The 26,339-nt window shown below is 38.4% G+C and overlaps 1 protein-coding gene across 1 annotated transcript in view; it reads left to right on the top strand.

The window, feature by feature from the left end:
* The window catches only part of mtss1lb (MTSS I-BAR domain containing 2b), a gene marked incomplete at its 5' end in the record, with an annotated part of 97,130 nt that overhangs the window by 53,464 nt on the left and 17,327 nt on the right, over positions 1–26,339 (top strand). The window contains one exon of the mRNA XM_055154830.1: positions 25,415–25,499. Within this exon, the coding sequence (XP_055010805.1) occupies positions 25,415–25,499 (85 nt within the window). The remainder of the gene's footprint in view (positions 1–25,414; positions 25,500–26,339) is intronic.

Genomic DNA, 26,339 nt, shown 5'->3' with positions numbered 1-26,339 from the left:
TGGTGGTGGCGTGTTACTTATAAGACTCCAAATGGAAGTTCAGACCATACGTTTGGAACATTTATCCAAAGCAATAAAATTTCCATGTTCCTCCTCCAGGCCTCCAATGACTAGGTCAGGAATCGGAATACACTAGACGGTTCGCAAAAACCCTGGAAGTGCGAGTCCGGGCACCAGCCAATCAGCGAAGAGCCTTACATTCTGTGTTGGCAACGATTCCCGAGATCAAGGATTTAAATCCGGAACAAAGAGAATGTTCAATGAATTTTATCAAAGGGAAGGACGTTATTACCCTTCTTCCAACATATGTCACGACCAAATAGCAGTGATTAGTTAAATAAAAAAAAAAACTTGCTTACCGTCGAGTGAACAAATTCTAACGCAGCGAGGTCAGACGGTTTGTACGAAGTGAAACCGGCAGATGAATCAGGCTACTCCAGGCCACATTTGAGTCAGGTTTGTGGAGATGCAAGCTCGTTCACACAAGAAAAAAAAAAAAAAAACACATAATGAAAATGCCTTTATTTTTATCTCTTTTTTTTTCACTTTAAGGCTTTAAACAAAAATTGGCATACCATTCAATATCTTCCCCATCATTACAAATGAACTGAGGTGAAATTATTTTTTTAGACCACAACTTTATGACAGGTTTGGGGACCTAAACTCTAAAAGGAAGTAATGTTCAATATTTTTGCTGATTGTCTGTTTGGGTAGTCCATTCAAAGCTTGCCCCTAGAGTTGTACAGACCTTCCATCTTTCTAAAACTATGACATCAAATTCTTAAAAGCAGTGAACGCAGCCCAAACTGTCCTGAGAGAGTGATGCCCCTGACTTGGCTGTTCCGTCCCCTCCACAGCCTATCGCACACAGAGGAACCACTTTTATGAGCAGGGTTGCCAGGCGACAGTCAGAGAAAGCCTGTATGAGAACGAGAGAGAGGGAAGTGGTGGCGGAGAAAAAAATAGCCATGTTGTTGCCAAGAGGAGAGCAGAAACCGGAGTGAGCGAGCTGGTGCTTAATTGCGTTTCATAGATAGCATGCCATTCATAGTGGGGTGGAGATACACTGATGGTCAGATATAGTCGGACAGACCAAACATTTCGCTTTGGCTATACATAACTGTCCTGAGCAGGAATAGACCTACAGTGACCTTCTACCAACCCTGTAATGGTATACTAGAAATCCAAGGAATGGTTATGAGCTGTCATCAAAACACATTTTTTAATTGTATACCTGGCCAGCCAAAACCACATGCTTTGACGAAACTTTTCAAAGAAATGTGGGTCTGGAATCCTATCTTTTCACCACAATACAGTTGGGAGTGATAGACAGGTGGATTAACCAATCAGAGCCATGCATGGTCTGTGTCAAAACATGGCTTCTTAAATGTCAAAAAAAAAAAAGAAAAAAGAAGGTAAAATAACTAATATTTGTCCTGAATGTTACAAGTATTTTCGAGAGGAGACGTCTTCCATATTTAAGATACACGTGATATAAATTAGCGGCTATGATTGGATTGTTCCAAGTTAGGACAGTGGTTTGTCTCGCTCTATGGTCCATTTCCGGACTGATTCTAAGGTTGGCGGTTGCGATTCCAGCTCCCACAGATGAATGATGTTGTTGTGTCCTTGGGCAAGACACTTAACACACCTTGCCCCTCAGTGTCTGCATACACTGACGGCATTGATGCATGAATGTTCGTGTGAATGGGTGAGTGGTTCCTTGATGTAGAGCGCTTTGAGTGCCTTGAAGGTGGAAAAGTGCTATAGAAAAATGAGACCGTTTACCATTTATATTCAGAATTTTGCAAAGGCATTTTGACTTTGAGTGGTTGGGAAGTAGATTCCACTGTTTTAGGTAGTGGCCAGTAGGGATGTAACGATATCCAAATCTCATGGTATCATATTATCACAATGTGCATCTCGCGGTACAATATTTATTACGATATTTTGAAGAGGCTGATATTAATTGTAGATGGGGCACTTTTTTGCTTTTAAAATACTTTGACAAGATTTTGATTTGAATTATTACTGTCATAATCCCAAGAATTCAAATAAAAAACATATCTCTTCATGTTGTCTGCACTGAAATGAATTATGGGATATGTAGTTCCCGATGTAGTTGTTGCTACTATAAAACCATGCATTTAAGCAAAGGAACTTGTAATTCGATATATTGTGACAGCCTAACTTTTGATATGATATCACAATATTTCAGTTATTGTTACATCCCTAGTGGCCAGCATTCTTTGGCTCCACTGATACCATATACTATCATTTACATTTGCGTCAACTTTATGTCTGATTGTTTTGGTTTACTGTGACATAGATTTCCTTTAAAAGAAGCATTGTGGTTGCCTCACTTGAAACTGTATACTCTTGAGTAAATACCCTTGATATCATTCAGTATCTTCTAAGAAACAATTTGAAAGGGAGAAAAAATAGCACTAGACATCGACAATACATTTTAAAAGAGATTTTGTTGGCTGAGAACCTAAAGGAAAGCACCGCTGGCAACTATCCCATCCCAGACGGTTGTTTCACAGTCATGGTTCAACATTAGAATGAGAGATAGGACCAAGTGGGCAGACTCATGGTTCAAATGTAGGTTCAGGACTTTTTAAAAAATTGTCGTGTCTAAAATCAAATTATAGATTGAAGAGTGGTGCATTCTGTAACTTTTCTGGCGGTGGGTCCGTCAAATGCTTTTCTTCATGGAGACGTTATTGTTTTGTTTGGAATGTTTCACAGTGCGGTATTAAACCTTTCTATCTTCATGGAGACCAAACCAGACCAAGTTACAGGTCAGATCTGTGGAGAGGCAATCCCGCTCTCAGTTAGAATGCCTGTTTTGAGGTATTTTTGAGCTATAAAACCACCTGTAACTGAATAAATGTAAGGTAGAGCTGTTTAATGTCGTATTGTGGAACCTTCCAGGCAGAGCGATGACATATCCATAAAAACAAGCAGGCGATGGACCCTTAACCAAAAGTTACACAGTGTACCTTTAATGTTGACATCTACTGTATGACTAACTAATACACACTTATGCTATCTTTCTTCCTCTCCGTTCTTTCCATCTAAACGGCCTGTTGTCATCATGGGGCCCTACAAAAACAACATTATTGTCTTTAATTAAGCCAGTGTCCCCCCTGCCTCCCTTTTCTCACTCACTCCTTCCTCTATGGCCCCATCACTCTTCCCACCCCTCCACCCCTCCATCCCTCCATCCTTCTCCGCAGTCTGTGTGTCATTGGCAGCTCTCTAAGGACATTTCCTCCTGTCACAGAGCGCCCATTGTCCCCGAGGTCAGCTGCACAGCACATGCACTGTTGCACGCCACTCTTTGGTTTAGCATGGGAAGCTAACCGGGCCCCGAGCTCCCATAGGCCAAGTGCTGTTTAACGAGAAGCGCGAGAGAGAGAGAGAGATGGACGTTGGAGTGGGATGGCGGTGGCATGGCAGAGTGTGTGAGAATGTATACGCACTCCAGCGGTCTGTTTGTTTGGCTTTATGCTACAAGCTCACAGTGCTGAGATGGTCCCACTGCTTCTTCTAAACAAGATTCTGATGTCTTGTAAATGTGTTTTTGCTTTTAGGTAATTTTAATCAAGTATTGTATGCGTACAAGTCATTAAGACTGGATCAGATGGAGGCTTAGTCATGATCTGCTGCGATTGTAAACTGGAGATGGGGATGGGAAACCAGTGAAAACCTGCACGAATAAGGAGACAATATACAAACAGTATTGTCTTGGTTTAGGATTCCAACCTAGAACTCTCTTGATGTGAGGCTCTGCACTCTTTATTTTTATTTATTGTATTTTTAAAAGGGTCTCTAAAAGGGCTGCACTTTTTAAAGGGCCTATATCAGACTATTTTTAGATCTATGTTGTAATGTTGTTTTCTCGTCAAAACATGCCTGCAGTTGTTTCTTTTTGTTTCATTCACACGTTTAACACGCAAATCCTGCAGGGCTGAGTTGATTTATTACAAGGACAACACTCTGTTCCACCCTGTGATGTCATATGATACTACAGTAAGTGCTCCACTGTGTTTTTAAACTTCACACACCTTCACTAGAAAAATTTAGATTTTTTTTTAGTTCTGAATTTACCAATCTCTATTGAACTAAAAGTGAAAAGTAGATGCTAACTTGAAAACTACTGCTTCATGACATCACAAAGTGAAACAGAGCATTTTCAGCTTTGGAGTTGTAGACAGACTAATAAAAAAGGGTCACTTAAACTTGTGTGAATGAAAACACAATTCCAGGTATGTTTTTGAGGTGGTAACAACATTCAAGCTCACAAGATTCAATTTTGTGTAATATAGGACCTTAAAGCTGTGCCAGTGGCTATAGCTCCAGTCTGTCACGCCCGGTAGAAAATCAATTTTAAAAAGCTGCAAACAAGTCGATAGCTACTTGGTTAAGTTGTTCAGGGTTTGGGCTAGAGCTCAAAATTTAGTATTAATCCCCAGCAGACATGGAGGTAGTGGAGCTTCACTTTGCCAAGGGTGTAGAGGGAGGGACGGCTTCTCGGAGTCAGCTAAAGTAAATGTAGCTGCAATCATCATATGACTTGTACCCTTTCCAGCTGATCTAAAGAGCAGTTTGGGAGCAAGAAGGTCATTGGTTCAAATTCTGCTTTCTCTGTGGATCTTGTCCTTAAGCAAGACACAGAATGCTGCTTACAGTCTAACTATCATTGGAGTAGAGCATTGTTGTCTTAGGAGATTTTATCATTTCATTCATTTTCTCCTCCTTTCTTTTGACCTTGCATTTTTCAAGGTGGTGCAAAAAAGTACAAATAATATTATCTACAAGTGGTTTAGTTTTTAAAGTAAGATTTAGTGTCTCCTTTTCCCACTGTAAGAATGCAAAGATCAACATCGTGCATGCATTTTTTACATCCAAGTCTATTTTTCTAATATTAGCGGCTCATGATGTTTTGTTTAACGATTTAAAAGATCTGAATTGTGTATTATCTGCTGCCTTAACTGTACATCTGATAATGAACTATAGTCTGGGTGTATCCTGTGTAACTCTATAGCCCAGCTCCTCCTGTCTGTGCACTGTCTCTGCATTAAACCTGATTCGATTTCGCCCCCAGCCCTCGCCCAGTCTGCTCTCACTCCCTCACTGCAGGGTTACTATGGCAACTGCAGATGACACAGTATTTTTTTCTTCTTTGTTTATGCTTTTAAATGTCAGAACTAACTGTGCAGACAGGAAGGTCATTTTGAGCTTAGTCAGAGCATTTACAGTTTATAAAACCTTGTAAGTGGACTCTATTTGGCGATGGATAAAACTTTCTGTGCAAGGCTCCCAGTTCTCAGTTTGGGTGTTAGAGGGGAAAAAAAATAACGATGTGTAAGGAGAGATTCTTGTGTAGGCCTCTCACAAATATCACAAATATTACTGTACAATATTCAAATATGAATCATTTTCTTCATGCACCTTTCTGGGGTTAATGGATTGTAAAGGGTTAATCTCATAAAAGCTCATGTTCTTTCACATATATCTTGCATTAACAATTTTTTTTAATGTATAATGGGTTAGTTGCTGGGTCATTTACTTCAAAATGTATTGTTCTGACTGGCCTTACTGTAGTAGTAGTTTTTATTTAATTTCAGGGGCCATGCAAATGAATGAACAGTTCTGTAAATGTGTCAGTAAAAGGAATAGTCCTAGCAGTTTTACAAACAAATCTGGACTGGAGTAATACAAATACTATGTGTGCTTAACCTGCATGTTTTGATTTTTGAATAGAACTTTTAATATTTATTTAATTACATTTTTTAATCGATGCAATACCCAATTTCTTTTTATTCTGTAGTAATTATTAGTTCATATAGCCTATATAAAATCTGCAAAATATGGCATTAACTCCATTATTCACATTGTTTGGAGTAACTTGCACAAATCAAACTAATTCAAACTGACAAATTCATTGCAAAATAACAAGCTCATTCAAGGCAAGGAAGCTGCTTTGAACTTAATGTATAGTGACAGTAACTACTTGCTTGAATCGTGACCCGATGTTCTTGTAGTCTACTAACTTAGCCCGAATCCAGCTGACTAATACTGTATCTGCAGGGGGGATCACCAGTGCCCATATGCCTAAACTACATTACCCACAATGCTATATTTAGACCACTGCAGTGTGTGACTCAGCACAACCCATCCTGATCTTCACCACAATTGCGATTCCACTGCCCCATTTGTTCCAATTAGACATGCGTATGCTTCCATAATCCGATTAGAGGTATCAAAACATTATAAGGAATATTTCTCTCATTCATGCTTTATAATAACCATGTTCATGTTCACATAAATGTGCAATAATATGTCTGCATGTAATACCCCTTTACTATGTCACGTACAGATTACCTTTTATACCTCCAAGCCATTTCCATGCATTGAAGCAGACCACGATACGCCATCTGTGAAGTGCCTGGCAGCTATTGTGTGTTGGTAACATGGGAATGCTATTAAAGGGCGTGAGAAAGCATATTTGCACATACGAGGAGCCATATTGCAGTAGACATGCAGTAGTACTATGCATTCACTGGAGTGGTGTGTAATTGGTGAAATGGAGTGTGGATGAGCAGAGCATTACAAGTAGCTTCCTATGCAGCTCGCGATCACGTATGGTAGTCATGTTTGCAAACCCTGGTATGTCATTGGAATGCATAGCAGCGGGTGAGCAAGGTTATGGTAAGTGTGGTGCCTTGGGGCGATGGGAAGAAAAAAGCACTGTCTAATGCGTATGGAAACTACATTCTGTGTCCTCACTATGTACTCTAAAAGTAAGTGGTTAATTCATAACAATATATATATTTTTAATTAATTTAAAGGTGCACTGTGTAACTTTTCTGGTGGAGGGTCTGTCACCTGCTTGTTTTTATTCTCTGCCTGGAATGTTCTAAAGTATGACTTGACTGAGTATGATTAAATAGTTCTATCTTACATTCATTCAATTACAGGTGGTTTTATAACTTAAAAATACCTACAAATACAGGCACTCTGACTATGAGTGGGAGCGTCTCTCCACAGATCTGACCGGTAACTTGTTTGGTCTCCATTAGGGCTGAACAATCTATTGTTTTGGACTGAAAATCGTGATCTCAGACAATATGATTTTGTGAGCGTCAAAGCTCCTAAAGCCCATTTCAAGGGCAAAGTTTAGTTCTGCATCAACTCAACGCACACTGCCGCTGTTGCCTTGTCACCGTTGTTTTGGAGGCTAGGATTTAAACCTGGCGTTCAAAGTTTAACATGAACCATCTCCAACATAACGCGATAGAAACACAGAACAGACTCACCATCATCAGCACATCCTCTGTCGCAGAAAGAACACACATATTCCACTGAGTCGTGTCCTTCAGTCTGACAGAAGCTGACCTCATCAGCAGCACTAGGGGCGAGCTGTTTTTTTTTCAGCGCTTATAATTTATGTAAATTAGCCATGTCGTATTAAGTTTTGTTTCTGTAAAATGTAAACAAATGTGTGCAACGCTCAATGTATCTTAAAAGAAAGGAAAGCGGAGTACAGGAAATGTATGTAGAGCGATGGTAGAGAGGACCAATCACAGCCCTTACTGTCTGCGTAAATTTGGTTTTACGGTCCAGTGTCAAAACATCGGTGCAGGACTCTAGTACGATGCGAGTTTCTGTGAAAGCATGTCTCCTGCATGACTCCATGGATGTTAGAATCATACTTGAGAACATTCTCCATTGAGATAAATACATTTTATGCCGTGAGGTTTGTGGAGATGCAAGCTCACTCACTGCCAAGATACGTGTTTTTCAGTACAATAAACATATCCAAAATGAATGTATTGATTGTCAAGTGATTTATTGTATTGATAACAAGGCAAGAGTAGTATTATTAATTGAAAGGATTATGGTAGACATCACAAGGATCAATACATGAAGAAATCAATGTTTTGAGTGATGAGAGAACAGGAGATCAGTTTAATTTCATAATGTTAATTGAATTTATATCACATGAAACATCATAACATATATTGATGAGACACAGCCACACAAAAAAATATTGATTATTAAATGTTTCAGGCAAAGTCAATATAAAGACAAGTGCAGCAAGAAACAGAAAGAATTCTAAATTATAATCAATCGATGTCTGGTCTCAGATGTCCTCATTGAAGGATGCACTCTTACCTCATAGCAAAAAGCTCCTGGGTTTTACATAGCCTGTTAAAGTTGTATTCTGTGGTCTGTGAAGCAAGGTTTAGGTGTTGTAAATGTGTGATATTAATAAAGATACTATTTTTGTATTGGTGTCCCTTCCCTTCAGTTTCTCTGTAAGTTTCCCCCATCAACCTAAAGCATGCTCTCTATGGACACATTTTCCTCCTCAGTACTCCCGGCGAAGAGTATCTAAAGATCTAGAGATGGGAGTTTGATTGCCTGCTAGCAAGAACAATAATCATCTGACCTCCACCACAGCGCACAAGAAACAAAAGTTAGATAAACCTTAGCAAAACTAAAAGTGATTTTGCAGACATTGTGCACAGTTTATGTTCCTTGCATGCAGAGTTTAGATCCTGCTGACAACGCCAAAAACATCCAGTCACCACATTCTCCATCAAACGGGACCTTTGTTAAAATTTTGGTGCCAGATGACTCGATTTGAAGGTCTAGACAAGGCAGGAGTGATCTGATTAGAGATGGTTGCGTGACAGTGACATTCTCCGTAAAATTCGACAACAAATGAATACATGAAAAGTCGTTTACATTGACGAGGAGGATGACGAGGGATCAATAGCAAGGTTGCCAAGGTGCACAAATGTATTTTCAATTGATTTTGCTTATTATTGATTGCGTTTGTAGTGTCCGGTTACTGGATTCCAGGAAAGGGAGTGTGCGGCAGTGATGTACATAGTGATAATACTGGGATGGGGCCAGTCAATGTTGAAGGACACTGTGTTTTTAGATGCATTAGTGAGGTCATGGACTAATAGAGAGCCCAGTTGCACTCACAAGGACACAGAAGGGGGCTGCTGTGGTCTTTTGGGTACACCCAGTTGACAATATAGCAGGGTGTCAATTTAAGATAAACAATGACATGAAATAACCTTAACATGAAATGCATTTTTGGCAATTTCGACATCCACAAAAAAGGTCACAAGTAGGGAAATTCTTGGAAAACGAGAGACATGTCCTTCCGATTGATTAGTCGACTGTAAAGAGAAGTGGCAATAGCTCTTAAACAATTCATCAACCGATTAATCGACTAAACAACTAAAAGAATAAAGCCATACAGTTTGTAAGAAAATGTGTTCAAATATGCATTGTCCATATCTTAGCATAGTTCTTGTTTTTTTTTTTTTTTTTTTTTTTTTTTATTTGGGCAAATTCATTATTATTATTATTTATCAAATTACACTACTTCTACTAATTATCAAACAATACGATGTAACTTTCAACTAAAAATTGTCTTTATATTACTCTGTGGTCTTAGATTATTGTGACATAGATCAAGATGATGATCAAAATTATTCAGAAAAAAATCTAATATCCTATTCATGTGATTTTAAGCATCAACACTTCAGATCAAATAGTTTTGCTATTAGGGAATACTAGGGCTGTGAGTCAGTTAAAAAAATATCTCGGTTGACTAAGGACATTTTCATGATTTGACCATGTACTGTATCTGACCTATCCAGGCTGGCGCCACCTAGTGCCTCCACTCAATTTCATTTCTCTCCAGCAACTAGGTCAGGATTCAAAATACACTAGACGGTTCACAAAACCCTGAAAGTGCAAGTTTGGACACCAGCCAGTCAGCGAAGAGCCATGTATTCAGTGTTGTCAACGATTCTCGAGATTGAGGATTTAAAGATGGAATAAAGAGAATGTTTGGTGAATTGAATCAAGGGGAAAGATGTTATTGCCCATCTTCCTATGGGATTTGGGAAAAGCTTAATATACCAATATACTACATTAGCCCCATTAACAGCACATTACGTACGTGACTACCAAATAGCAGTGATTGGTTAAATGATAAAAAAGTACCCGCTTACCGTCAAGTGAACAAATTCTAACACTGCGAGATCACACGGTTTTTACGAAGTGAAACTGGCTGATGAATCAGGCTATATCTGACCCAGAAGGCACTGGCAACCTTATCTAAATCGATGCAAAAAGTATTTTATCCAAAATGTAGATTATATGTAAAAGGTAGATTGAACACATGATTCACTCACTAGCTCACTCCATACCCAAGCGTTCACTACATATAATCTAAATTAAATGAGTAGTTGTTGTTTACTACAAACTTTGGTCAACTAAGACACCACTGACCGATTAATCGACTGAACGTCTAAAGGAATACAGCTCTATTTGATACTAGGTTTAGCAATGATTAGAATCTTTGTTTCAGTACTTTTGACGACCCAACTCTCAACATATTCACAGTGCAGCTTGTACTCCCCTTGTGACTTTTTATCAGTGTACATATTTTGTAATGTTGAACCTGGAAAGCCTTGCGTCTCTGTCTACTGCGAGGTATTTTTAGCCCAAGAAACTGCCTGTGACCCTGTTAAACTTTTTGGAGCGAGCATGTCCTGTCTGTAGGCATGCAGTTCAGCTCTGGTTTGGCCTTCTGGGACACAGCAACAATGTGTGTGTGTGTGAGGGAAATAGAGAGAGGGGGATTTAAAGCTTCTGTAATCAAAGCCAGAGAATGTGCATGCTTTCCCAGGGCCAGCTGACTGCACTCGAAACCATTACGGCAACTCTCCTCTGTTCTCCTGGTTCCTGCTCCTGAAGGCTGTGCTGGTTGTGAATGTAGTCCGAGTGGTACTTGTTTGTGTATGGGTGTGTGTGTGTGTGTGTGTGTGTGTATGTGTGTGGAGGGGGGCTATTCCGGCGCTGCATGGACTTCCTCTGTGTTATTCTCACAGTTTGAGGAGGTCATGTGCCAGACGCTCTCTGATCCTAGAGTGTTGGGCAGCCTCATAGGAAATGCATACAAGTTGTGTGGTTTGAAGTGTGGAGTATAGTTAGCTGTTTTACTTTCTGTAATACATTAGCCACTATAATTTGTCACAGATACATTATTAATACATGTGACTGTTATATCAGATTTACGATGTTTTGTGAACAACAGCGCCTTATTTAGTTCTTGACTTCCGGTCACTTTAGCAGTAAATTATGCAGCCATACAATAAACAAATAAGGATTGTGCAACAGACAGTGAGTTACAGAGGGATAATTATGAGCTGAATACAATGGCGAAGAGCTCTGTGCAAAGGTAGGCATTTAGGTCCTATATTACGTGAAACTGAGTCATGTGAAGTGTTTTAGCCAGGTTATAATGCCATTTTTCAAAAAGGTACATGTAGTTTTGTTTTGTTACATTCACACATGTTATAATAATCCTTAATTATTAGTCTGTCTACTTCTCCAAACACAAAATATTCCACCTTATGATCTCATGAAGTTTTCAAATTAACAGCTTCCATTTACCGTTTGTTCAGTAGAGATTGGCATTTCCGGAGCTGAAATTATCCAAATGACTAGTGAATGTGTATGGATCTTAAAAAACACAGAGGAGCACTTCTTGTATTACCACGTAGCATCACAAGTTGGAACAAAGTGGTTTCTATTTGAGAGAAGAACACCTAAATGCCTAAGTGCACCGTGTTTACATAGATCAGCAGATATCGTAATATGGGCCCTTTCACGCTTATACCAACTTTAAGACATAAATAAACAATTAAGAAGAAAGAACAACCTACCTTCATGAACAGTGTCCTCCACCAAAGAGTTATCATTGACATAACTCTATTTCCACCACATCTTTTAATCTTTTATCGATTTTAGAGGAGCTTGACAAAAACCCCACAGAGATATACTTGGTCCTATACTACACAAAATTGACTCTTGTGAGCTTTAAGCAATGCTAGAACATTGTTACCTCCTCAAAAACATGCTTGAAGTTGTGTTTTGTTTCATTCACACATCACATGTTTGAGTAATCCTGGTTTATTAGTCTGTCTCTATGTCCACCTTGTGATGTCATGTAGTGGTAGTTTCAAGTTAACAGCTACCTTTTACACTTTGTTCAGTAGAGACTGGCATTTCTAGTGCTGACATCACCCGCATGATTCTAGTGAAGATGTATGAAGTTTAAAACCACAGTGGAGCGCTTCCTATAGTACCACATGACATCACAAGTTGGGAAATAGTGTTTTCTTTTTGAGAGAACTCAGCCGTTGCAGGGTTTGTGTGTTAAATGTGTGTAAATGAAACAAAACGCAACTTAACATTATAACTTAGGTCAGAAAATAGCATAATATAGTCCTTTTAAGTGTTTAAGATATGATTTAGTTCACTCAGAGGGCATCGTTGCTTGAATTATATTACTTGGGTGTAACAAAGTGTGATCTTGTTATGATCACTGGCATAGCGACAGATGTTAATTTTGGTATCACTTCTCATCTAAATTGTAATGTTCTGACCTGACTTTGAAGAACAGAAGAAAAGAATGTGTGTGAAGTGGGACCATGGTAAATAGCCTCCGTCATGCTGGGTTATGGTTGCCTCTCTGTTACGGCCGTGCTCGGGGCTGTCAGAGCTGTTTGAGGCTATTCCCATGACAGAAAATAAAACCATCTCCAGTGTGTCCAGCGGAGCGGTGTCAGGGGAGATCAGAAGTGAGACATGAGGCTGGCAGACCTGAACATGGCCCACAGACAACAATAACAGCCTCTGCCTGCAGCATAAAGAGAGACAGAGGAGAGAGCTGGGATGTGGGCAAATGTTTGTGATGATGCCATGGTAGTGGGGCTGGTAAAAACTTACGTGGAAGGTATAAGTAAGGGATTAGAGCTAGGGTTTGTCAAAGATCGCATTCTCAACTTTGGTCGATCTTGATGATAAGGCATGCATGTTTTAATCGACAGGTCTACAGCCAATCATGGGGCAGTAAGAGTGCGTGATGCTGAAGAGGACTTAATGGTGTTTTGTTGAGGAAAAAGCTGTTAAGGCTACAATGTGTCTCTGTTTCCTCACAAGTCCTTGCCTGTTCACAGGTTTTGACTGAAATCTACACAGTTTGACTAAAAGTCCAGCGTCTCCTCTCTGCCTCTGTGTGTGCGTCTGCCTCTGTGTGTGTGTGGTTCCGTCTGCTCCCTCCCCCTCCCTCTCTGATCCAGCTCCTCACCTTTTCTCCTCTTTCTCTTCTCTTCTGCTTTCATCATTATATCATTATAATCCACATTACGTAAAGTTAATGACCATTTCCTCACTGTTTATGAGTGAAAGTCATGGTAGCATGTGCATACACATGTGTCTGCCTCTATCAGTAACACGTGTATGCATTTCAGTTTAATATATTGTACAAATGCATTTCAAACTTGAATGAATTTCTCCAGGATTATTGGTCCTATCAACACATGAAAACTGTAGTGAGTTTGACACACTGCTCTTTATGCCGATCTATGTGTTCAATTAGATGGGAGAAGATCGAATTGAAAATCGAGATTGGTCAATATGGGGAAAATAAATCAGCATTCTTTTTTCACATATTGCCCAGCCCTAATTAGAGCTGATGCAATATTAAAATGTCAGACTCGATTTCAATACTAAGGAATAGACTTGATAATCCGTTTTTTAGACAGTAGACTGTAATTTTCAACACTAAATCGCAGTGCTTTTTTCTTAGTTCCTTGTGTTTCTAATAAAGAGCAAGATCATTCTAAAACTGTTCAGGAAAGGTCATTTTTGTAATGATGCTTGTCCAAATGAGTAGCTGGCACCATATGGAAACTATGCACTGCAAAACATAAAATGTAGCTATTTTATGATTTCTTGAATTAAAAAAGTTTCATCATGAGTTGAGTAACTTTCATTTAATGTGTAAAAATTATTTACCAAAGGAATAAGACTTTTTGTAGTTACATCATGCTACACGTAAGATAAGAAAAACACAACTGTTTGAATTTAAAAGAAACAAAATCTGAATGAAGAAAAACACACTTATTCGACTGGTAGATCATTTTACTTGTCAAGTTGAATCTACTCAAATAAAGTAAACTGTTCTTAATTTAAAGGTCATTGTAACTTGACTAGATGTTGCTTTTTGCAGTGTGGCTTTTGTCTGGTCATCTAGAACTACCTTATTTGACTCTTCTAATTTCTATGAGGTCAGAACATTGTTTTTGTAACCAGCAATTTGGTTGGGACTGGCAGTCATTTCAGTCCCAAATTAGCGGCCTCATTCTTATTACATGAATCACTCCTCCATACAGGTGTCCTTCATTAACCGCTAACAGGAGCTAAAGTGGTGACTAGTACAACAGATGTACAGCCGCTTTAGAAATATTCAACTTTTGAGTTCAATCAGAGAATTCAACAAAATGTCTGAATGAGCTAGATTGTTAGTTTAGCAATTTAGTTAATGACATAGCATTGGAAATTAAAATGCATGTGCCAAATGAGAGTGTATTGCAATATTTGTCTAATTTGTAACAGTAGAGTAAGACATAATTTGCCTGGGATCCAGAATACACGCTCCTTTAAAGTGAATGTCCCCATTTTTAGAAGAGCATGATTGACAGGTGGATTACTCAATCAGGGACACACGTGGTCCGCCTTTATCAAAACAACTATGCTGCTTACGAGGAAAACCATAGCTAAAGATATCACAAGGGATTTACGAAGCTCTAGAGGTGGGCGAGATACAATTTTCACAAGACGAGACACGAGACTGGATCTACTAGAACAAGACAAGACAAGATTTTGACATTATTTAAGATATAATAAATACATTGTGCCATTCAGTTCCCAGTCTTAGCCTCACAATTTTTGATTTACTTTATTTAATGTTTCTGCTGTCGTTGTATCTCTTCTTTTTGGGACTAGTACTGCAGCTGCAACTGCAACTGCAACTTTATAATGCACTTCAAAAAAACACAGGTTGACCAAAGTGCTAACATAAAAGTGTGTCTTAAGAAGAGATTTAAAAACATGTACAGAAGAGGCTTGTCTAATGTGCAAAAGCTCATTCCATAGTTTTGCAGCCACCGCAAAGGCTCTGTCCCCTCTGAGCTTCCGGCTGGTCTTTGGCATGCTCAGGAGGAGTACTAAAAGCATCAGGAAAAAAAGCTCACTTTAATTTTTAGTATGTGTGCACAATTTTGTGGCAATTTTTTTTTTTGTGACACAAGATCTTGTCCCATCCATACGAAGCATTAAACTCTCTGATTCTGTCCAAAATGATGGGTGACCAATGAACTTCTTCGTTTTACATGCATCACTGAAAAAATAAAAAAAAAAAAATGTGATTGCACAATCACATTTGTTCAGACTCGAAGTGTGACAGAGGGCGTGAAGGCCAGGCTGTAAAAATAAAATATATAGATATCATTCTGGATTTAGCAGGGTAAGAAATTATACATTCATAGTCACAAATAGTACAGAATTTAACTAAGTTTCAGCATAACTCCAATTTTAGATTTCTCTTGAACTAAAAATGATGAGTTCATGATTCTGACTCAAAGCTACAAATAAAAGCTTATACTGATTTGTTTAAGATGTCTGCTAATTTAATGCATAATAAACAGTGTCAATGTCACAAATCATGTTTTAAAATAATCCTTACTTCATTTGTGTTATTGTATAATTAATTTTGAAAAAGTAGCCGGACCACAATCACATTTATCAGAGATGCGTTTTAAACACCATTGGGTTACAAGGGCAGCATGCTACAGCTTTGAATTCAGCCATGACTTCTGATTTGACTCTGCCCTGGGGTAAAACTGAATGAATGATGATGCGTGCGATCATATTAACGCTAACGTACTGGTAAATTCTTAATAGGCGCATAGTATTTCTGTCAGCTGTACGTTTCACTGTCCTTATGGTGCAGATTCGACTGTGGATGACCTTGTTTTGACCTTCTGACAAGGAGTGATGTTACTGGTTCATGTTAGGGTAAAGGCCAAGGCACTGTTAGGTGCATTTGTGTGATAATTACAGTTTGCTAATACCTCTGAGATTTTTGCCCGGTCATTACAGACTGGATTTCTCTGTGTATTATACGTACAAGGAATGCTGGTTTCTTCTCTGTATCTCATGTCAAAATCATGCCCCCATTAGACTATTTTCTGATCTCTGTTATAATGTTGTTACCTCATCACAAGTAGTGACGTAGTGAGTTTTGTTTCATTTACCATATTTTCCGGACTATAAGTTGCACCAGCCAAAAAATGTGCAATGGAGAAGAAATAAACACATACAAGTCGCACTGAACTATAAGTCGCACTTTTTGGGGAAATGTATTTTATAAAATCAGAGACCAGGAACTGACATTTCATCTTGAAAGACCAGTTATAGTAATAACAACAGAATAGAGAACAACAGGCTGAATAGGCATTAATATGTTAATGTAACATATTAACAGCTATTCAGATAATTATTGCATAAACAACAGAACATAAGTTTACCAAACTCACAGTCTCACTCCAAATCACTAAATTCATTGAATTCTTCATCCTCGGTGTCACTTCTGTGTGACCTCCAGAGATAAACCATAGATTCATGATGTAAATGGAGCGCCGCTTCCTCTTTTACGTAGCTGTCGTCAGATATCAGTTCCAGTTAGAATTATTCCAGCCTTTCTGAATCCGGACAGGATGGTTTTGGTTGTCATTGAAGTTCAGGCTTTGTCGATTCATCCAGTGACTTCCAGGAAAGTTGTGTGGTGCACCCGCCCGGTTGCCATGAAGCTGTGTTCTCCATCCCCGCCTAACACGTTTCTCACTCACTTCAAACTTTCTCTCTGCTGCTCGATTACTGTTTTTAGCTACATATTTCACTATTTGCAGCAGAACAACAGCTTTTTCTACAGGAGGCATGTGCAGTAGAATGCGAAGTGACAGTGGTACAGGAGTAATAGATACTGACACACAAGCCTACAGTGCCCTCTCGCGGCTGTCACTCTGAAATTTTTTAATATACAAGTCGCACCAGAGTATAAGCCGCAGGACCACCCAAACCATGAAAAAAGTGCAACTTCTAGTCCAAAAAATACGGTACACAGATTTAGCCCACAAATCCATATATTGCATTACTTCAGCCCTGGAATTGCCAATCTCTCCTGAACTAACGCTAAAAGGTAGCTATTGGGTTGAAAACTATCGCTTCATGACATCACAACGTGGAGCAGAGAATTTTGAGCTTTGGAGACAGACTAATAATAAAGGGTTGCTCAAATATGTGTGAACGAAACAAAACACAACTCCAGGTACGTTTGTGACTAGGTAAGAACATTATAACACGTCTTAAAACTCCCAAGAGTCAATTTTGTGTAATTTAGGTTTGTCAATGACTGTTGAAAAGCAAACAATGTCATTTATCATTTACACAAAATCAAACTTCACATATCTTTTTCTCATATCTCACATTATTTTACTGGGAAGCCACCATTGTTTTGGCACATGGTCTATCTGCATGTAAATCTGCAATTAACTCAGAAATTAAACAGGGCCCAGACTCCACATTTTTGTATAGAGTGGTGAGTAGTGTTGGCTGGCCAGACTAACACTTGCCCATGTAAGGCAATTTGTTGTTTGAATTTGATCTTTCAGTTTCAAACCCACTTGTTAATGCATTCCTAGAGCAGTGGGCAACCGCATCATAGCATCTGGATACTCTTTGGAGATCTGAAGACAGGAACTTTATTCTACCTAGCTGGAGGATTGGCAAACAGTGCATATTTTCATTTAGGATACCAAACTACACTGATACCAGATCAATAATTCATGCAAAACAAATTATTTAATCTCCTGTGCAACTAAACCATACAGAGCGGTCCAAACCAAGCTCTCCCTGGGTTTGCTTCTTTAGTGTCCAGTTTCATGGTGTAATGCATTCCAACAACATGCGATACAAGATCTGTGGTAGGACATTAGCTAGGGGTTATACTAGAGTGAGAGTAGCTTTATCAGACCTGGAGCTTGTTCTGGTCGGGCTGACTGGCTGCCTACTTGTCTGGAAAACATAACCTCTGCCTGGTTTTATAGCCACAGAGTCCAGGGTTCATGAATAATTCTGATTGATCTGATCCTCACTGCAGTGCATGTATTTGCCCTTTAAAGGAGACATGGGATCTTATGCAAGGCAGCATTGCATTGGTAGTGTTTGTTTTATAACTGAATATAATGCATATGCATGTTAAATGTGTTTTTTCTTTCAGAGTTGAATACCTAGATTTGGTGTGTGTCTTAGGTTTCAGGTCTTAATTTGAAGGTGTTTTATGAGGAGCTGTTACTCTTTAAATAATGATATAATGTTTTAAAGTACGTACAGAGAAGTGGGCATATACCAGTGGAGGTGAAAACGGGAGTTAATCGGGAAAATGGCGTCTTGAAAATAAGTGATTAAGGATTACTCAAACATGCACAAATCACTCCAAATGCAACTTCGGGTGAGAAAATGGTGAAGGGAAACAACTAGAAAATGGTTAAAAACTCTGAAGAGTCAATTTTGCATAAATGGGCCACATTAACGCTTTGGGACCGATATGTTTACTGGGTCTTGGAGGAACTGCATTGTGAGAAAATGACACATCAAAACAGCATGGTTAATTACCAAGGCAATGTTAGCAAATAGATACTATTGGTAACATGAGTAGCGTTTGATCAGAGATATAAATACAAGAATATGTCACAGAAACTTTTTCATTGGCATAGTTAGGATTCTAATATCAATATGACTTTGTCTGAAGTTAATATTAATCTTACAAATATCTGTGAAACTAAACAAAATTGCATGGTAGAGATGTGTTTATTAATAGTTATTTATGTTTCCAGGGGTGGCGCTACCATTAGGCAAAAGTAAGCAGCTGCTTAGGGCCCCCAAATCTGGAGGGGCCCCCCAATAATTCCCCTCAATGCCACTAACGGTCGAGGCCTCAGAGCAATTTGATTTTCTCTCAATATGACATGAAATGAGAGTAGTTTACTTAAAAAATAAATAAATAAAAAAATCATATGAAAAATAATAATAATATAATAATATGTAATGAAATTCAATACAGTCAATCCATTAAAATACTCTTCCATATTAAGTGTATGCTTTTAACTATATGTTTTAATAGTATTTAACTTGTTTATATAGTTGTAAGCTGACCTTGAGTGTCCAGAAAGATGCCTAATAAATAACATGTATTATTATTATTATTATTATTGATGTAAACAAAAATAGAACTGTACTAGTAAAAAAATAAAATAAAATAAAATAAATAAAACTACTTTCAGCTCTGGTTATCTATTAGACAAGTTTTCACTAACTAATAAGACAAGTTTTCAATCCATCATAATTCAAATAAATAGAGTTGTGCATGTCTCAAGAACAATGGGGAAAAACAGACAATAAATCTAAAAAATAGTGCTCTATAGTGAGGGCCCCAAACTCAAATTCACCTAGGGTTCCCAAATTGCTAACTCCGCCACTGTATGTTTTAATCTCACGGTAGCTTTTCTTTCTTCTTCTACCAGTGTCTCCCTCTCTGTGTCCCCCTTGCTCTTATTGCTGCTGTGTCACCGTGCAGATGATACCGAGGAGCAGATGGGCGGCTGCAGTGATCGTCTGTAACCCTGGCAACTGCATCCTCACCTGCTTGGGCATTAACACGGTTAGCTCGTAGTGGCATCCAAGAGGCAAAGGCAATCACAAGCCTGTCGTTCTTATTACATCAGTATGTTGTACTATGGGGCAAGTGAAGCATACTCCAAATCTGGGATATGCAGTAGTAAGTAGTAGTAAGTAAGTCTGCCATGTGATGTGGAGATGGATGAAGAAATAAAAATAAATTGTTGAACAGCTGTTTTTCAGAATTTGAATGCGTTGCTGTGCTCATTCATACCTAGCTATTTGTTTGTTTTTGGGAGACGATAGTTTTTATTCATGAGTTTTGGTCACATGAATTCTTCCTGTTTAGAAGGACTTTTAGAGGACTTTTGCTGATTCAAACAATAAAATATTTAGATTTGAATTGTTAACTGCTATGGCAGCTCTCCCAATGTTTCATCACTCTGGACCCCTGGATAGATGGCGAATCATATTTACATGACTAGAATGTGATGATGTCATGCTCCCAAATGGGGGCATGAGCCAGTTTTATAAATGAATACATATTTTCTTGAGAAATATCCACAAGGCAGTCTCTCATAACTTTCTAGGCCTATGCACTAGGTAGTGGGCTCATAAACTTACCATACTCTAACAAAATTTTGCTTAGTGATCTTACCTGCCCACATCTGCTTTAAAGTTTATTATACTATTTTCTCATCTATGTTATTATGTTTCCTCATCACAAACATATCTGAAGTTGTGTTTTGTTTCATTCACACATGTTTAACACACAAACCCTGCATATTTAAGCTGAGTTCTTCTCTCTCCTGAAGCCTGTGTTACAGATATTGACTGAATCCTGTCCACTCATTTTTTTTTTTCCTCTTCTAGATTTCATCAGCATATTTTTGCGGCATCTTTTCTTTTCTTTGTGTTTCCTGCAAAGCTGATGTTTTTCTTGTCTGGAACAGTGCACAGTCTGACCTTAGCAACCCATATATTCACCTTAGCAACAAACTGCGATGTTGGCCGCCATAGAAACGGCAGTAAAGCTGTCATTTAAAGCTAGATTTATAAGAGATGTTGGTAAACAAGCCCTGTGTTATAGTCTCTTAGTGCTCATCAGCGAGTCTCATGCACTCTCTCACCTCAGGCTTTGTGGTTTAGAGAGCTTGTTTTAGGCTTTCAGTTGTAAAGTACTTTTTTTCTATTATTCAGCCATTATACAAAACAAAACTGTTGTTAAAATGCAAATAAATAAAACACAATTGCTGCTGATTAGCCAAACAATAAAGACATTTGAGTGCTAAACCAACCCTGTGGAAGTGTATCGCAGTGTGGGTTTTCAACACACAGGAACACATCCTGGAGATGAAGTGCACCACCTCATGACGTCAGCTCTTGGCCATGTGGTTTGAGCCATTGAAAAGCATGTAAGATGAAAATAAGCATGAGAAAAAAGAGAAAGAAGAGTTAAAGTATGTTCAGTTTGTGCCCTGCTTAAACCCTGAAATGTGTTAAAAATTTGATGCAAAGGGGGGCCTCAGGGGCGCTGTGGGGGGCCCTTAACAGTTGTTTACAAAGCAAGCACATAAAAAAAGGAAAAAATGATATAAATCGTTGAGTTTGCTACTGGAATACTTAATCATACTTATTTGTATGTCTAATATGTCAATCCAATCCAAGTATTCTTCCAACACAATCTTTGGATGGAAGCAGCACTACAGAAATGGTTGCTATAGACAATCCAGAACACAGTTTCATTGTGCATCCATCCAGATGTAGCTTGACTCATATCTCTCTTAACTGTCAAGTATTATTTTTAACATAACCGGAGGCGTACCTTGAGCACATATAGACTTTGCTTCTCACCGCAGTCCCTTGCTTCTGTCTACAGCCGTGATCTCATTAAAATGTGCAAAATGACCTCTTTCGTCTGCAGCCTCTCTCATCTCTCCTCTCATTTCTATCCCAGAATTCCCCACGCATCACCGCCAAACATCACAGACAGATACGGGCTTCGCAACTCTCTATCTCTCCCCCTTTTAATCGCATCCAAAAAATGTACCAATTTGGGACATGGTATCAACATAAAGAGGAAGTCCTGATGCACTTTCAGTTGTCAAGTCTTGATCAGCATTCAAAGTGTATGTTCTCTCACGCACTACGGCATGTGTGTGTATGGGGAGGGAGTCGCAGCTTAGTGAATGGTTGCCGGGTAGAACGGGAGGCGTAAGGAAGGAATTTGTTAATTATGAATGGAGCTCTTCTCTGGAGATTTGACCAGAACACTGTCACTATTTGCACATATGCTGCAGTGAATTGATGTGAGAGTGTAAAGGAATTTGTGTTCAGCTTGTACAAAGGTGAAATTGCAATTGTATTTTTGTTTTCTTGCAAAACTGAACAGCTCTTAATTGATTTGTTAACCTTGATTTCAAAGCGAACTAGAGCGTTGTAACCTTCCTTTTTTGGTGTAAATGTCTGTAAATCATAGTTTTGAATTTACTGATGTCATCATTTCAGATGGAACTCTATGGAAGATTTATTTTTTTTGCATAAATAAACAAATGTTCAACTGTATCATTATTTGTGAGGAATTGGCACCTGAAACTTGACAGATTCGATTTATGGGTTAAAGTTCTTTCAGACAACAATCATGTCTTTGGGTTTGAATAATGTCAGCACTTTCTAAACCTTTTGTGAAAACATAATTTCACTTTTGTTTATACTGACAGAGAAAATGTTGGATTTAATTTGTCTCATGTGGATTGGCCAGTAGTTACAGAGATTATTAACCATAAACCAAGTCAACAAATCTGCCAGAAGTGAAACAAGCAAATTTTAACATGGAATACGAACCTGTCCTCCAGCTCAATTTTAAACTAGGAAGTCTGTCTGGATGATGTGTTGTCACGGGAACTGAAACTATTGTACTATTTTAGACATTCCACTTAGAAGAATTATGGGCTGGCGGTGTATTTCTTGTGAATGGGATCCAGTACTGTCTATTCAAAGCTGAAGTGGATATATGAATGAAAGTAATAAATCACCTTTTCACAGGAGTTCTTATCGTGGCCACCATGTTTCTGGGTCATTTAACACAAGAAGAAACCATGTTGGAGCAGCATAAATCTTGTCCCGTATTAGGCTATTTGCACCCAATGCATGCATCATGTGTGCAATGACCATTGATTGAAAACTGATTGATCTGAGCCTATTCATTGTTAGACTTTGATTCTATATTTACATCACATGCCCAACCGATGACATGGTAACTGGACTAGACAATGTAAACAAAGGTCTTATCCAAGTGCATAGAGTATGCACCATTTAAATCTAACTGCCAACCCTCCAGTTAATTGAACTGTCCGTCAGGATGCACTTACGACTAGTTGTGTTTGTATTATACAGTCATTATCTGTTACAAATTGTCTTGAGTCAGAGTTATTTGTTATGTCTGGGGTACTAAGTTACTAAGCCTGAATCATTCTTTAATAGGGGCAACTACACTTCTGTGGGGTATTATTTAATATCGCAGTTTTTCCCTTTATTGATTTGAAAAGGCTATATTAGCAAGAACATATTCAAATGTTTAGTTTCAGTTTCATTTCAAGTGACTCCCCCTTCAGAGCTCTATTAAAACACAGTCAATCAGTGTGCATACTTCTAATTATTCTAAACTACTGCATATTGCATCAGGTTTGTGAAGATGTAGTGGATTGTTTGCTATTGTTTGTTCTTGTGTATTTATGAAAAATGGCCACGTGGGAACATGGATGGAGATAGACTTGTGGGCTGAGTTTTGGACAGGATCGTACTGCGTAAGGTGGGTTTCAACAGAGCCTGGGAGAGATTGCAAAATGACATATAAAACCACTTTAGGCATGTTTTTTGGTGAGAGAACAATGCTATAGCATGGTAGAAAGCTTCAAAAAGTTGATTTTGCATAATACCCTATCTTTAATACACTGCTGATTATCAACAAGTGAAACTAAACCAACTGGATTTAGCTTTTGAAGCAGATGTTTTGCTGGGATAGAGCCATATGAAGGATGTCACTAAAACATCACAAGACACCTCTACATCTGGTGGGATTCACAGTCACCGACACAAGCCAGTTAGTCCAGTTAGTTTAGTTTAACTCGTTGATAATATTCCTGGACGTCTCAAAATTTGCATCAGTTAACTATTTGTTCATTATTCATGTCATCTTTATTCATGCATTTGCAAGGATAATAAAGGCATAAGTAAGTTGTTATTATGTTTAATAGAATTTCTAAAGTCTCTTTATAACATTACCATTATGTTGATGTGTAAACTGCCCCTATGCAATAATGCCATCTCCCCCGGTGCCTAGTGTCTGTTACAGGAGCCTCTTAAGCTCTTGTCATAAACAGTGTGTCATCTAAGGAAATCCCGCTTGGCTGATCTGATCTCTACTGTTTACATTTGACTGGGCAGGGCCATTACTGTACCCTTTTAGCCATGTCTTCAGCCACTAGCACTTATACTATGTCTCCTAGCCCATTGCAAATGGATCATTCTTGGCTCTTGTTCCTCTGTTGGCTCTGCACCTGTACTGTCCCTGCGGTCTCAGAAGGCCTTGTTTGGAAGTTGGCGCAGACTGCCATCATTTAAAGTGACTTTCTCACCCGGGTCAGCTTTTTCCACTGGGATGTGCTATGGCTGAAAATAGACTTGTGTTTACAGTGGCAGGTTCGGCTCTCGTGAATATGGGTCACACACACTCATGGGGGAGACGTTTATTTGGATTGAAGGGTTTTAAATGTAGAGTGTCTCTGGAGCAGTGTATTGTAAACACTGAGTCGATAGAGGATGGTTAAAAGCGTTGTTTTTGGTTAATACCTAATATACTTTAGGTCTACTGATGTTTGCCTTTCCAAAATGTGAAGTTGTTGGTGTATTTCTGTGTAAATTACACTGAGGCCTGTTGCACCATTTGACTGTTATCTCCACTTAAAGGTGCACTGTGGGGTTGCTGCTTGTGTCCTTTTAGACGTTATTACTGTGCCTGGCATATTCCACAGTATGTCATTAAACATATCTATCTTCAGTCTAACTTAGTCTGTCTTTAATTAAAGGTGTTAGGTATTGCTAGGTATTGTTAGGTAAAACAAAACAAAAAACAGAAACCAACAAAACAGAGAAAGTCAACATTACTGTAAGCAGGTTTGCCTTTCCACAGATCTTACTTATAACTTGACCTGGTAAAGTTTTTTTTTTTTACTTACTGCTTGGTTTTACTGATTAAGGAATATATGTAAAGCCACAGTATATAATTTTTTGGCCCAAAATAGACTTAAATTCATGTTTTTCCATTTTAAAAAACATGCATCCTGCTCTGAGCAGATTTGCATCTCCATTTCTAAATTTCAATGGTATCTCCTTCAGAAAGTTACATACTGTGCCTTTATTTATTTATTTATTTTCACAAATGAAAATTTGAATGTGTACTAATGGTTATTGTAGCTTAAGAAATTTAACTAAACTGTATTGCATTGTAACTTGCACTTTTCAACCAGCCAGCGTCCAATAAACTTAAGTATAGTGTTAGTTATATTTTCTTCTATAAAGGATATAATTATCATTTGGAAAGTGAAAGCAACACCTTTTAATCCTTTCCCCAACTTGTAAACACCTTAATGTGCATTTTTCCATGTTATTACCATTCCCAGAGGACCACATCAGCCCTTAATTGGTAAAAATTGCAGAGTAAAAGGGCACTTGAGTGATTATTTTGCAATGGCAACTAAAATGTGGAACTGTTTTGTGTTTCCAGGGGCGACCCGAGATATTGGCTCAGCTCTGACCAGGATGTGCATGAGGCATCGCAGCATCGAGGCCAAACTTCGACAGTTCACAAAGTAAGAAAACTACTTTTAATAAATTGCTTCAAAATGTTGCTGTCATTCAAGAATTTGCTGTCATAATTTGAGATAGAAGGGATGAGGCAATATAACTTCATGAATTTTCATTGATTTGGAAGGAAATGTCTCAACAGAAAATGCTTACATACTGTATTATATTGTTAGGGAGTGAGTTCTTATATTGATCCTGTTTTTCAAGTCTGTCTGTTGTAATAATGTTTTAACTTTTCAATTTCAAGTGGACAAGTTAAAGTCCTATAGTACACAAAATTGACTCTTGTGAGCTTTAAGCCATGTAATAATGTTGCTTCATTAAAGATGAACATACCTGGTGTTGTGTTTTGTTTCAATCACACATGTTTGAGTAATCCTGGTTTATTAGTCTGTCTTAAAATGGTCTGTTCCACCTTGTGATGTCAGGAGGCAGTAGTTTTCAAGTTAACAACTACTTTTTAGCCCAGTTGAGATTTGCAATTCCTGATCTTCCAAATGATTCAAATGAAGATGAATGGCGTTTAAAACATAATTGAGCACTTTCTGTCCACATGACATCACAAGGTGGAACAGAGTGTTTCCTGTTTGAGAGAAGTGCTCTAAATATGAAGGGTTTGTCCGTTAAACATTTGTGAATGAAACAAAACACAACTCCAGGTATGTTTTAATGAGGAAACAATATTGAAACATTGATCAGAAAATAGCATAACATGGTCAAAAGTCAAATTCTACCATATGGTTCTGACATCAGTATTAAACAGCTGGCTCTTTAGTAACATGATGTCAATTGAATGCAACCTCATCTGTGCATAATAGATATATACCTCTGGTCTAGTTGCACGC

This window comes from Boleophthalmus pectinirostris, unplaced genomic scaffold (genome assembly GCF_026225935.1).
Source record: "Boleophthalmus pectinirostris isolate CB_2022bp ecotype Guang Dong unplaced genomic scaffold, ASM2622593v1 HiC_scaffold_19, whole genome shotgun sequence".
In the NCBI taxonomy this organism is placed as follows: Eukaryota; Metazoa; Chordata; class Actinopteri; order Gobiiformes; family Gobiidae; genus Boleophthalmus; species Boleophthalmus pectinirostris.
The sequence above is the reverse complement of the archived record's forward strand: the minus strand, read 5'-3'. Positions and strand labels throughout refer to the sequence as shown.